The sequence below is a fragment of the Crocodylus porosus genome, unplaced genomic scaffold, assembly GCF_001723895.1.
Source record: "Crocodylus porosus isolate Cpor-Errol unplaced genomic scaffold, CroPor_comp1, whole genome shotgun sequence".
In the NCBI taxonomy this organism is placed as follows: domain Eukaryota; kingdom Metazoa; phylum Chordata; order Crocodylia; family Crocodylidae; genus Crocodylus; species Crocodylus porosus.
In genome coordinates, this window is record NW_017728886.1 from 232,695,796 (window position 1) to 232,707,874 (window position 12,079).

A 12,079-nucleotide genomic window follows, 5' to 3' on the forward strand; every position below is an offset into this window, starting at 1 on the left:
CGGCTGCTGAGGGGGTGACTGGGGGGCTTCGGGGGAGTGGGGGCGCAGCGGGCTTCACCCGCGCGTCTCTCACTGCTCCGGAGCCTACCTGAGTAAAGAAATGCTTCAGCTTTGATCCAATTCTCTGTCACTGGTGAGCAACAGTGAGCAGTATAAAGTAAGTAAGAAGACTTACTCACATACTTATTTGCACACTTTTTCCGTGTATGATAGTTCTTCAGAAAATACAATCATTTGAGCTTCCAATACAATAATTTCATATTTAAGACCTGGTAACACTGCTGCACAAGCAACTCCATTCACAGCCCAGTGGGGTGTGTACCAGGGAGCAGCCCATTGGGTGGGCTCCCTGGAGAAAATTGAAGCAAAAGTCCCGGATTGGTGCAGACCTGCTTGTACATGCTGGGCTCCTGACTCGGGAGCTGTACGTGCGGGTGGGTTCCTGCCAATCTAGGACTTCTGCTTCAATTTTTCTCCAATGGCCAGGATGCTGAGACCCTCTGAAATCCGGGACTGTCCCGTCCAATCCAGGACATATGGCCAACCTATTAATGGCACATGTAGTCCCTAGAATATGTTAACTCTTGAACGATGGGAATCTCTCTCACAGACATTCCAAGCTTATAGGTACTCTCTCTTTTATGTACAACTTTCTTACATGAAATGGTGATTTCTCTTTTAGAATATAGGTCTGTTTCCATAAAACACTATGTGACTGCAAGTTCTTTCACCTTCAAAATGTGTAGTCTTTCTTGCCCATCTGGCTTGGTTTGCTCAATTTAATTAGCATTTATAAGCATAATGACATGTTACTGGAAATGGAACTTTGTCTCCTATAACATGACCATATAGAAGAACATGGTTGCAGTGGAAAAACTGGTTAGTTGCCTGAAGGACATACATGGGAGCTATTTTGACTATTTATGCTTGCTTGTATCTCCATTCAGGATTCTTTTTCTGTTCAGACTCTTTACCATTTTGGTCCTGACAATAATACTCAGTATACTCTTAATTCTTATGCACTTCTTTCTGGGCATTCTATGATGGATAGACTCTTCCATTTATTTACAGAGTTTTTACATTTATTTGATTCAAACTTACAGATAGAAGAGATGACTTCTTGCTAATTTAGACTTCAGTGTTTTCTTTGTATGTGTTCTGTCACCTTATGTTCAGATATGTGACCTTGATAGCAATGTATTTACAGGTGTTTGTAATAAAATGTTTAAACATAAAATACACATCTATAATTATTAAAACTACAAAATCAGGCTTCATTTCAGAGTGTGGACAAGTACAGCATTTTATGGGTATAGATCATGCATGTACCTATAGAACTGGAAGCTGCATTGGAATCTCTTACCTATTGATTGATTCAGTTTTCAGTGTTTTTCCACATTTATAAGTGATACAGAAAACCTGACAAAACCAGATCAATAATGCAGAAAAGAGCTAGGGCACTTAATACTGTTTAAGTGTATCCTAATTTGATTTCCATGGTTACTATTCCCAGGTGAGACGGGAGAAAAAGTGGAAACTGAGATGCACAGTGAGATAGTAAGTGAGGGGAATGAAACAAAAGAAGAAGAAACAGGAGAAGCTTTGGATGTTACAGCAGCAACAGAGATGGGTATGTTGACAGAGGAGTAAAGGACTATGTGTTCTATCCTTTAGGAGACAGAAAAGCTGTACCAGTGTTGATGAACACGCTTTTCATTATCAGTTTCCAGCCACTACCTTTTTAACATATTAACTATAACTGGAAGCATATTTACCCTATGTGGTGTGTTTCGTGGGGAGTTTTTGGTAGTGATAAAGGGTAAGTTATGCTTTCTATCTAGATGTTATTTTGGTCACATTCCTATAAAAGCTAAATCTTTGCCTATTTGTCAGAAATGCTAAGCTCTAAATGCACAGTCCTGGTAGATTAGCTGCTTTGTTAAGATCTTGATCCCCTAATTACTATTTGTCAGATGAGTTCTCATGAATTAATACTCAGTCTCACTGCTCTGGGTTATCCTTTCTGGGCTGATTTATTCATCACACCTTTTTCATTAGCAACTGAACTCAGCAGTGTTATGCTGAGACTATTGTGGATCCCACAGCCAATGCAATCATGTTGTAGGCAGAAGAAAGCATGGGCTGAATAGTGTTTAAAAATATATGGGATGGGATGGAGGCTGGCAGCCACACTCCAGAAGAATTTAAAAGTACATTATAGATTTTTATTTTCCTTCATTGAACACTGTATGGAGGTATAACTCTAAAAGCCAATCACTTAGTGCCACATTATTAAGGATACAGGGAAGCCTCAAGATGGCCAGTGGAACCCTGAAATCCACTTAGAGACATCTAACTCCCATTGTTTTCAAAACATGTGGGGGGGAGGACAGGGGGCCGTGGGAGGAGGGGGAGAAATGGGACAGGGGAAGGGAAAGAGACCCTGTTACCATCATGTCTCCTTTCCCCAGTGAATGTTGGAGCAAGCACTGAAACCACGATTCCCCTTTCTAGATGAGTGCTCTGAAGACTGGCCTATGGGGTTTGGCTCATTTGCCCTCCAGTCCATGCAAAATGAAACAACTTCACTGGAAGGGAAACTCTGCCCCATGTTGTCCTAAAATCTGCTAGTAGAGCACTCATTTGGGAGATAGGCAATGTAGGTTCTTTTCTCCTGTGTCCGACTGCATGCGCTGCTGACCTTTGAACTCTGTAACTTCCTCTGGCATTACTTTGTACAGGGGAAGTGTGGTACATGTGCTGTGAGAACATAAAAACATAGAAAATTAGGGTTGGAAGCAACCTCAGGAGGTCATCTAGTATAACCCCTGGGTCAAAGTAGAACCATCCTCAACTATATCATCCCAACATCCAGCAGATCAGGGTGTGCGGGCAATGTAAGTGCAAAATACCTAGTTTGATCCTCACTGCCACACGCTTGCATTTTCACAGACCTCCATTTTGCATATTGGTTTCTCTTCTACCCAGGAGACGATAAGACACCAGCAGGCTCTTCCTATGCCTGAAGATGGGTGTTTGGGCCTGAAAGCTTGCAAAGAACATTTTTTTCCAACTATTTGTTGGTCTAATAAAAAATATCACATCTACCTAAAGAACCTTGTCTGCCTATGTCCTTAGACCAACACGACTACAGCCAACAACCCTAAATACCTAGTTTGTGAATCTTGATCGAGTCAGGTACCTACCTGCTCAGCAGCATCAAGGCTTTAATAGGGTTGGCCAAGCCCAACAGCTGACTCTTAATTGCTTACAGAATTTTGTGGTAGAAACATAGGCTCTTAAAGACCCTAGGTTATCCAGCGTTAGACAGCAGCTGAGCAGAGCTTTGAGGATTTAAATTGTGGACATATGCCTCAGTTACAGCACTTTCTTTGGCACCTAAAGTTTTGTCAACACAGTGCAATGTAATGTCTTGTAGAAAACCTGAGGTAAATATGTTGGCATAGTAGGCTGCTCAGGCTAATCATTAGTGTGGCTATATTACTTTGTCCAGTAGAAACAAAGGCTTGTGTCAGTTTCTGAGCTAGCTTCATTTTTAGTCTATTAATTAAAATAAAAATGGGGCTGCCATGATTTTACAGAGTAGCATATTTCATTCTGTTTGTTGCTGTTTGAACTATTGTGGCAGGGTTTCTCCCTCCATTCTTGAGGCAGAGAGACCTACACTGAACCAAGTGAATAAAACAAGAACTGAGATTTGTGTAATGATTTTATTGTAAGTGGAAATTCTAGCACCCAAAACAACATTCTAGGTAATGTTAATCGCTTTTGAAATCTACATCTGATCATGCAGAAAAGGACAAGTCCTCCCTTTTTCAGCGTGCTGCCATTATTGAGTTACTTACTGGATAGTGTCCAGGATTTTTTTCCCCCCAGTCTCCTTTCAGTTCAATAGAGAATAGCCTTAGAAGCCCAGATAAGTGCTGTGAGCTAGTCATTCATATATGCTTCAAGCTGTGGAGTAGGGGTTCAGCACATGGGGCACATCCAAACGAGTGCAGACATTTGTTTCCCTGGGGACAAGTAGCAGCAACACACCTTGTGTCATTGCTAATTATCCCTGGGAAAAGCAGGTGCCACTCATGCTCTATCACGCATTAGGTTACCCCAGATGGGATAGGGGACACTGGGGCCAGTAACTATGCTTGCTTGAGCAGCCTTCCATGGGGGCCTCTCGGGGCTGCAGCTATAGTGGGAAGCCTGGCTGGGAGCCAGTGTGGCTCTGACAGGCCAGGCTCCAGTTTTGGGTGGTGCACACTGCCACCATGTGCACCACCCTCCTTTTTTCTGGCATGGATATTTTTAAAAACACAACAACCCTGCACTGCAAGGTACCAGCCTGTATGTGCGGTATGTGGCAGACGTCCATGCTTGTCTGGATGTGGCCATAGGTATGCAAACTTGTTTTAAAATTTGCTCCTTTGCCAGAATCGGGAAATCAGAGGCAGAGAGGCTGGAGGGATTTCTGCTCTCCAGCTTTGGTGACAGCTGAGCACCCACACAGCATTCATCAACTGTCCATCCTACTCTTTTCTTTCTCCCTCCTTTGGGCAGAGAAAGGGGGAAAAGGAGTGGCGAGCAGGGCACTGTGGGATGCTGGAGGATAGAAAGACATCCCCATAGTCACATTTTAGTGCACCATACAGACATTGCATGTGACACTATAAAAAGTAGCACTAAGCGAAGTTCCCGTTTCATCAGGAATGTTTTTGTGGTGCCTTCACCATTTTTTAAGTGCCACAGTGGACACTGTTTGCTCAACTTTTTGTAGTTTTGTAGACAAATATAGCATCTGTCCCTGGTCTTTGAGGGACCTGGATATTAGCATGGGAATAGAAAACCTCTTCAGGACATACCATATTAAAGGGTCTGTTTCATTGAGGGCACTTTTAAAATAACTCTTAACATACCATAGATCATGAATTAACTTTTTTTTATACATATATATTTCAGAGGCAACTAATAATGAGGAATAGGAGTCATGTCTTTATGGACTTCTTCTTGGGCCTATTCAACTGATGAAATCAACATTCTTTAATGTTATGGCTTTTGGAGAATATCAGGATTGTAAAAATGCTTTTATGGACTTTGACACAAATATTAACAAGAGGCACTGGAAAACATAAGGATTCTTTCTCCAAAGTCAAGTTGCCAAGGCTTCCACAAGGATGTGAACTTTCATCTATCTGCCATAGAGTGCCTTCTGCACGCTAACAATTGATTTTTTTTTTCTTTTTAGAAAACAAAACAATTTACTGCTTAGTTTTCATTTAAGTTATTTTTTAACCTGGAAAAAAAATCAAATTTAAAATGTGAGGGGTTCAGACATCATGACTGAATTAGTAGTATACAGGATGCAAATAATATAGCTCAGAATGTTTATTTTTTTAATGTTGGTGCTAGATTGAGATATGAAGCTTAAGCATGTTTATGATTCTTCACTCTATTCTTGTGTATTAAGTTGCCCAAACCTGCAAACATACGTGGGATTCAGACCTCAGAGTGCCTATGTGCAAGGATTTGGGTATATGTGGCAGACACTTTACAGAATACATACAGCATTCACTTCTGAGATAAAATGTCCACAGCTGCCTCTCATTTGTTAGTGTTGTTAAGGAAAAATCAGCATGTATGCATGATATAAGCAGTATATATACATGATTATTGAAATGGAGTGAGGAGGAAAAGTATTTTTAAATCTTTTTGATATTTTATGCGCTTATGCTTTGACCCACCTAAGAGAGTACAAAAGTGATTACTGATTACTAAAGCAAATACTACAGCAGATTAACTAACACTTATAGTCACTGTGCAGTTTTTAAAATAAAATTATAACTAGTGATGTACATAAATTAGTAAATTCCTTGTTCCAACAGCGTGTGATTTTTTTCAGTTCCATTTTTCTGATAGTGTTTACACTTCCAGAAGTGATATATATTTATCTTAACTTTCTTTACTACACATTAAAGAACTCTCCCTGGGTTGAAGTTAATAGTGAAGATTTCAAACAATTTCCTTGGAAACAGGCTTGAAAGTGCCTTCCCTACTGAATTTGATAAGTTATTTGTACTAGTAATGGCCATGGAGAAGGTTCTCCTCATTATATCTGGGTTTTTTTTCTTATGATTAGAGAAGTAGTTAGCTATCTGAGTCTGAAATCAGGCAGAAGGCAGGGAAGGGTAGCACTTTACAAAAGCATATGCCCTTCTGAATGAGTCAGTCTTTAGACTCACAGTGGGCACACCCACTTTGTGAAGGTCCAAGGTGCCCTGAGCCTGACACTGAGGGGATTTCTCCCCACCCAGTCTGTCTCCAGGGCTCAGGCAGGGGTGGCTGGATCCTGGGACTGCTCCATGCTAGACCCTGAACCTCAGCTGAGCATCAGGGGTCAGCATGGGACAGCCTCAGCATGCCACACATTGAATTTAAGGAGTTATGCACCAGCCAAAAAAAATGTGGCACACAATATGTTGAACATATTTGTGAAGCGTTGAGTATATCACCACACCATAAATTGGCTTTAAGATGTGGCACTGTTATTATTTATGATGTGATTAACAGGTTAACATCTGTCAGGGCCCTAAGGTACCACCCTGCCTTGCTTTCTACTTAGGTTTTTGTTTACAAGATTCCAATATAAGAAATCAGAAGGCTGCAGTCCAGAAGGAAAGATAAAGTTTTTTCCACAATGGCTGAGCACTGGTTTTAGGGTTATTTGCTCCATTTTTTTGAAGGAATTCCCGCAACTTAGAAAAATATACCCATGACTTACAGAATTTGGCTCTTGCTGTTTGTGTATTACTGTACAAGCACAAAACTTTGATCTGTGTTCAACATTTAGACTTATATCCTTTGTCTTTTTAGCCTTTTACTTTAGTTATCTCTGCCCATATGAGTGTGTTGTTTTCTTACAGTCTTCTGAGTAAACCATTAAGAAATAGATGATGGAATTTCTTAAATGTTGATTAAGGTCACCTATCAGTTTCTGATTTGTACACCTCATTCTATTTGCAATTTATATTCTTTTTCATGTCACAGCTATTTGAGAGGTTCTGTGTTTAACTGAAGTCCGGTAGATGAAACAGCTGTCATGGTTGACATTTTAGGATAACATTTTGCAACGTTTATAACATATTTTAAGCCAAACAATGCACATGAGGAATTTCCCCCTTTGCCTTATAACTTCTGTAGTTGGAGGTTCCTGGGCCTATTAATACTTTAGAATGCTGATCGGAAATGAAATACAAAAGCTGCCCTTACTAACTTTTCTGATGTACAGATCCAGTAGTGGGACAAAATTAATAATGATATATTAAAGGATTCCAAAGCCTGTACTAATAGTATATCAAAGCAACAGGCATTCCAGGACAAGGTCAGCGGTACTAATTTGCAACAATTCATTTCAGAAGATGATATAACTTACATTTCAGAAGATAATATAACTTAATAAAATAAGCAAAATAACCTGTAGTGTACACAGCATATTATTATAATACTAACTGCATATCAGTATCCACTTCCAAGAAACCAGTAAAAATATCTATACAGCTCATGTAATTTAGCAATTTTATTGGAAGCAAGATATCTGTAAGCCAGTTGATGACTAGCATACTTCATCTAATCTATTCTAAAACACCAGGAATGTATGTGTCTGGCTGTATTTGGAGAACTAAATTGAAATTCAGTTTTTAACTAAAATTTTAAATCAGATATGATCTGGTTTTGTGGCAGTTTAATTGACAGAGTTTCACAGCGTATCACTCACTACCTGCAGAAGTGAGATGATCACTAGCATTCTAATGGTATTAATAGATGCATTTCCAAAGCTACCAAGGCATGCGCTATTATGGGCTCTCTATGCACTTCTAAAAAAAAAAATGTATTGGCAACTTGCTTCTATCCAACTATTACCTCTCTACAATCCTACAGAAATCAAAGGTATTGCCTAGGGTATAAATTGTTTCTTGGATCAAATAGAAGCTACACCATGTTAAAAGTTAACAGTCATATTTGTTATACGTTTACAAGGCTACCTGTAGAGTTAGTACTATGTATTATTCAAAGGGGATCTTCCCGTCTAATATTTCCAAGGGAAAAGCTATTTTTAGAAGCGTTTGTAGGAAGGTGGAGAGACAAAGTACAAAGTCCTAGTATTTGGCATAAGGATGCATGGTTGTTTTGCCAATTTATGGTATTAACTCCAAGGAAGAATTTGCATATTACTTAATGTCAGAAGAAACAAAGGTCAAGGCTGTTCTTCAGAAGAGAACATTAGGAAGCACCATATGAGTGAGCAAGGTCTGCTGGGGCACTTATTTCTGTTAACAATGAAAGGAAGGTTAGTCGAGAAGACAGCAGCAGCTAAGTTATAAGCCCCTTGTGCATGACAGTAAGCACACAGTGGGAATGTCTACATGAGATGCTACTGTGCAGTCATTACTATGTATTTATTTAGTACTTGTATTAACAAGTACTAAATAAATGCGCAGTATCCTGAATTGCCACACAGTAGTGCTGCCGAACGTTTTTAAGTGATACTACTGTACAGTAGCCTAATAATACCGTGTTGTAGTGTATTACCGCTGTGTGCTGTGATGCACTACTGTGCAGTATTATTAGGCTACTGCACAGTCAGCATCTTGTGTAGATGCACCCAGTAAAAATGTTACATGCTTAGAGAAGTAATGAGCAAGCAGTTTAACTAGATGCAGAGATTTCATATTTCAAGAAGGGTGAGGTGCTCTCAGTCTCGATGCTCATGGCTGAAGCAGCAGGGAAAGCAAATTCCACTGTAATTTTTCTGAAACTAAATTGTATGTGTTGCATTTAATGTCTAAATAGTAAAATTCCCTAAATATTAAAAGTAAATAAGAATGCATTGTAGGAGAGAGATGTGAAAGTAAAGCATCTTTAAAATAAAAGTTAAACTTTGTTTTGTTCTTTTTTATTTTAAGTAGCTAAAATGTGATTGAACCAAAGCATCTATCAGTACTTGTTTTCATGTTGAAGAGTTGTAGATTAAAAAGTAATTAAAGTGTTCTTACTTTTTTGGTTTTTGTTGAGAAAGAAGTCGATGTGAAAGTATGTTGCAATCAAATTTTAAACAATAAAGAGGTTTAAACATGCATTTAAGGCTATCAGTTTTGGGGGGTTGGGGTTTTTTTTTGTTTCATTGGATTTTTTTTTTTAAATTCCTGTTAGTTGTAATGTGATGTATTTGTTTTAGTTATCTAACTGGATTTCAAAGATACAAATTGCAGTTAGGAACTTGCAAGAAGCTTTACACAGATATACCCCATTTTGAGAGGTAGAAATTTTACCTCTAACATTTGGATTATTTCTTCTATTCCCCTTCAGCACCCACAGGTAATTGGATATTTTTATATTAATCCATCAAAGACAAAATGTTCTTTGTCTTTGGATGGGTACCCACTTCTCACAAGACAATCATTCCCTCTCTGATCTCTCAGTTCTAATCCTCAAAGGGAACTTACAAAACACCTTTTGTAGACAAGCCTACAAACTTCACTGTGTAAATCTACTGGATACAAAAAATCATGGACTCAATACAGACATTGGATTTATGACACGTTACAGCCTGCATGACATCTGATTCACTAGGTACCTGCCTGATCTTAACATATACACACCCCTCCCTTTCTCTCCCCTTTTTCTCTACCCTTTGTCTTCCTAATTTCCAGCTATTTACTTTTTCACAGACTGCCTCACAGGCCTTGGAGAACTCAACTGCAGCAGTCTCCCTTGCTTACCTTTGGCATTATTTCCCCCTCTTTCCTCCCTTCTGTACACAGTTTTCCTAATTTCCACCTATTTACATTCTCAGTGACCTCCTGTCATACTTTAACTTCTTTTATTCCTTGGAGATCTCAGAACAGCAAAGGATCCCTATGCCTGAAGAAGGGTGCTTGTTCCTGAAAGCTTGCAAATAACCTTTTTCCAACTTCTCAGTTGGTCTAATTTAAAAGATATCACATCTACCCAAAGAAGCTTGCCTACCTATGTCCTTAGACCAACATAGCTATGTCACAGGGACACAGGGTCAGACCAGGGGGAAGCCTTGGACAGAGGCAGACCCCTGGGCAAAGGAAAAGAAAACAAAAAACACATACCCAGAGGCCCAGGAGAGCGAAGAGGGGCACTGCGGAAAACCACCAGAGCAGTTTGTCAGCTGCGCCCATCTCCAGCTGGGGCAGGGTGACACAATGAGAAGGCGTCACCCGGTGAAGATAAAAATCAGCCCGGAAAGCGCGGGAAGAGGGACGTTTAGGGCTGAAGGCCTGGCAGGGGGCCGCTGGACGGAGAGTATCCCGCTGCTGTAGCCAGCACCAGCGGCAACTGCAGGGACTTTAAGGATCCCCGTGCTGGAGAAGACCAGCAGGGATTGAAGACGCCAGCGGGGAAGCTGGCAGCAGCGGCAGGGGCAGGAGCTGCAGGGAATACCCGTGCTGGAGAAGCCCGGTGGGGATTAAAGGAGCCAGCAGGAAGAGTCGGCATGGGAACACTTATAAGAGGCAATGGGGGCTGCAGCCGCAGGGCAGAGGCAGGTCCCAGAGGGGAAGAAGGAGGCCCCAACTGGGGTGGAGGCATGGACCCTGACCCTGAGGGCATGCTTTAGGGGCAGTAGGAGACTGAGGGTACAGGATGCTTCCTGTGATTCCCCCTTGTCCGTTTTGCCCTTCCCTGTCTCATAGTTTTTGTAGCTGGGGTATTAGTTTTGTTTCGCGTCGGGTGGCTCCGAGGCCCGGGGCTTTACGTTGGTGACGGTGTTTCATTTGTGTTTCCCTTTTTCAGGTTGCCCTATTTTGGTTCCCAGTCTAGTGCAGTTTAGCGTAGCCCTCCGGCCCAGGCTGGGGTAGCAGCAACCCCAGTCGAAGGCAGGAAAGAGACCACAAGAGAACGGGAAGAAGAACGCCATCTCCTGGAGAAAGCGCTGGGCGTCGGAAGGGACGTCTCCAAAGGAAGTGAGTCACCAGACCCTCTGGGTCCAGTCAGAGCCCGAGCTGCCCGTCGGCGAGGAAAGACATGGGGACCAGAAAGATATTGTTGGGGAATAGCCGCTAAAGATCTTGAGGCTCATCTAGAAGGTTGGCATATGGCCGGGGTGTAGGGGAGGTTGGAGCCCCGGAGACATCTGCCAAGACATGTGTCCACTCTGGAGGCACCCTCAGAGGGGACCCCCTTCACTGAGAGACCTCCAAAGTCATGGAAGGCGAGTTTGGGGAACACCCCAAAGGTGATCGAGGTACCCTCTGGGGTCTACACGAGGTTCCCTGGTGAGCAAGGTCAGCTGCTCAGGCAAAGGCGGCTTGGGAGAAGGCCTTAGAGAGAAGATGGCCACAAGCTACAATAAAAAATCCTGCTACCAAGTACATAAAAATACCCAATACATTTCTTATACCTCTAAAGATGTAAGTTCTTAGCAGTTGCATCTCTAGTGATTTTCTTTCCCTCTTCAAAGACACACGACCTCAGCCTTGTGAACGGTGGGCATACAGCTGCACTCTAGGCCTGATGCACAAGTTAGCACGGGAGTTCACGAGGCTGGAGACAGTGAGCCTAAGGCAGTGAGTCACTGTTACCAGAAGACAGGTCAGCCCCTTTAAGGCCAGAACTTTCTGGGCACAGTGTGCTGGTAAGGTGGGGGTTAAAAGCTGAGCCTGGCCAGCTAGTCAGGTGACCAGAAGGGGGCAGGCCAGGCCTATAAAAACCCTGGGCTGAGTGGCAGTAGGGGCCAGCAGTACATCCCAGAGCTCCACGGGGAGGCTTGGTGAGCGGTCCAAAGGCTGGAGGAGGGGAACTACAGAGGACTCCTGAGAGACAGCAGCAACCCCAGAAGGATTGTAGCCGATGGTGGGGAGCCAAAGCATGAACCCCTGTGTAAATGTAAGCTGGCATGCTGCCTTCTGTAATCACATTTTCTCTATGTGGTTGTTATAGCCCATGGACAGGACTGTTCATATTTTTTTTTTTTGTTATTGAATAAGGTTTGGGTGAGGCTACTGGGGAAGGAAGAGGTCTCATTGGAACCCCACTACAG

General features: G+C 41.9%; 1 protein-coding gene and 1 long non-coding RNA gene across 2 annotated transcripts in view; both read left to right on the plus strand.

The window, feature by feature from the left end:
* LOC109320800 overlaps nt 1-1,277 on the plus strand; it is a 2,774-nt gene extending 1,497 nt beyond the window's left edge. The window contains exon 2 of the long non-coding RNA XR_002103861.1: nt 94-1,277. This is a non-coding gene — a long non-coding RNA (uncharacterized LOC109320800). The remainder of the gene's footprint in view (nt 1-93) is intronic.
* ERICH5 (glutamate rich 5) overlaps nt 1-7,159 on the plus strand; it is a 23,421-nt gene extending 16,262 nt beyond the window's left edge. Inside the window, exons 3-4 of the mRNA XM_019551044.1 lie at nt 1,514-1,630; nt 4,975-7,159. Of these exons, the coding sequence (XP_019406589.1) occupies nt 1,514-1,630; nt 4,975-4,997 (140 nt within the window). The 3' untranslated portion in view covers nt 4,998-7,159. The remainder of the gene's footprint in view (nt 1-1,513; nt 1,631-4,974) is intronic.
* The last annotated feature ends 4,920 nt before the right edge of the window (nt 7,160-12,079 follow it).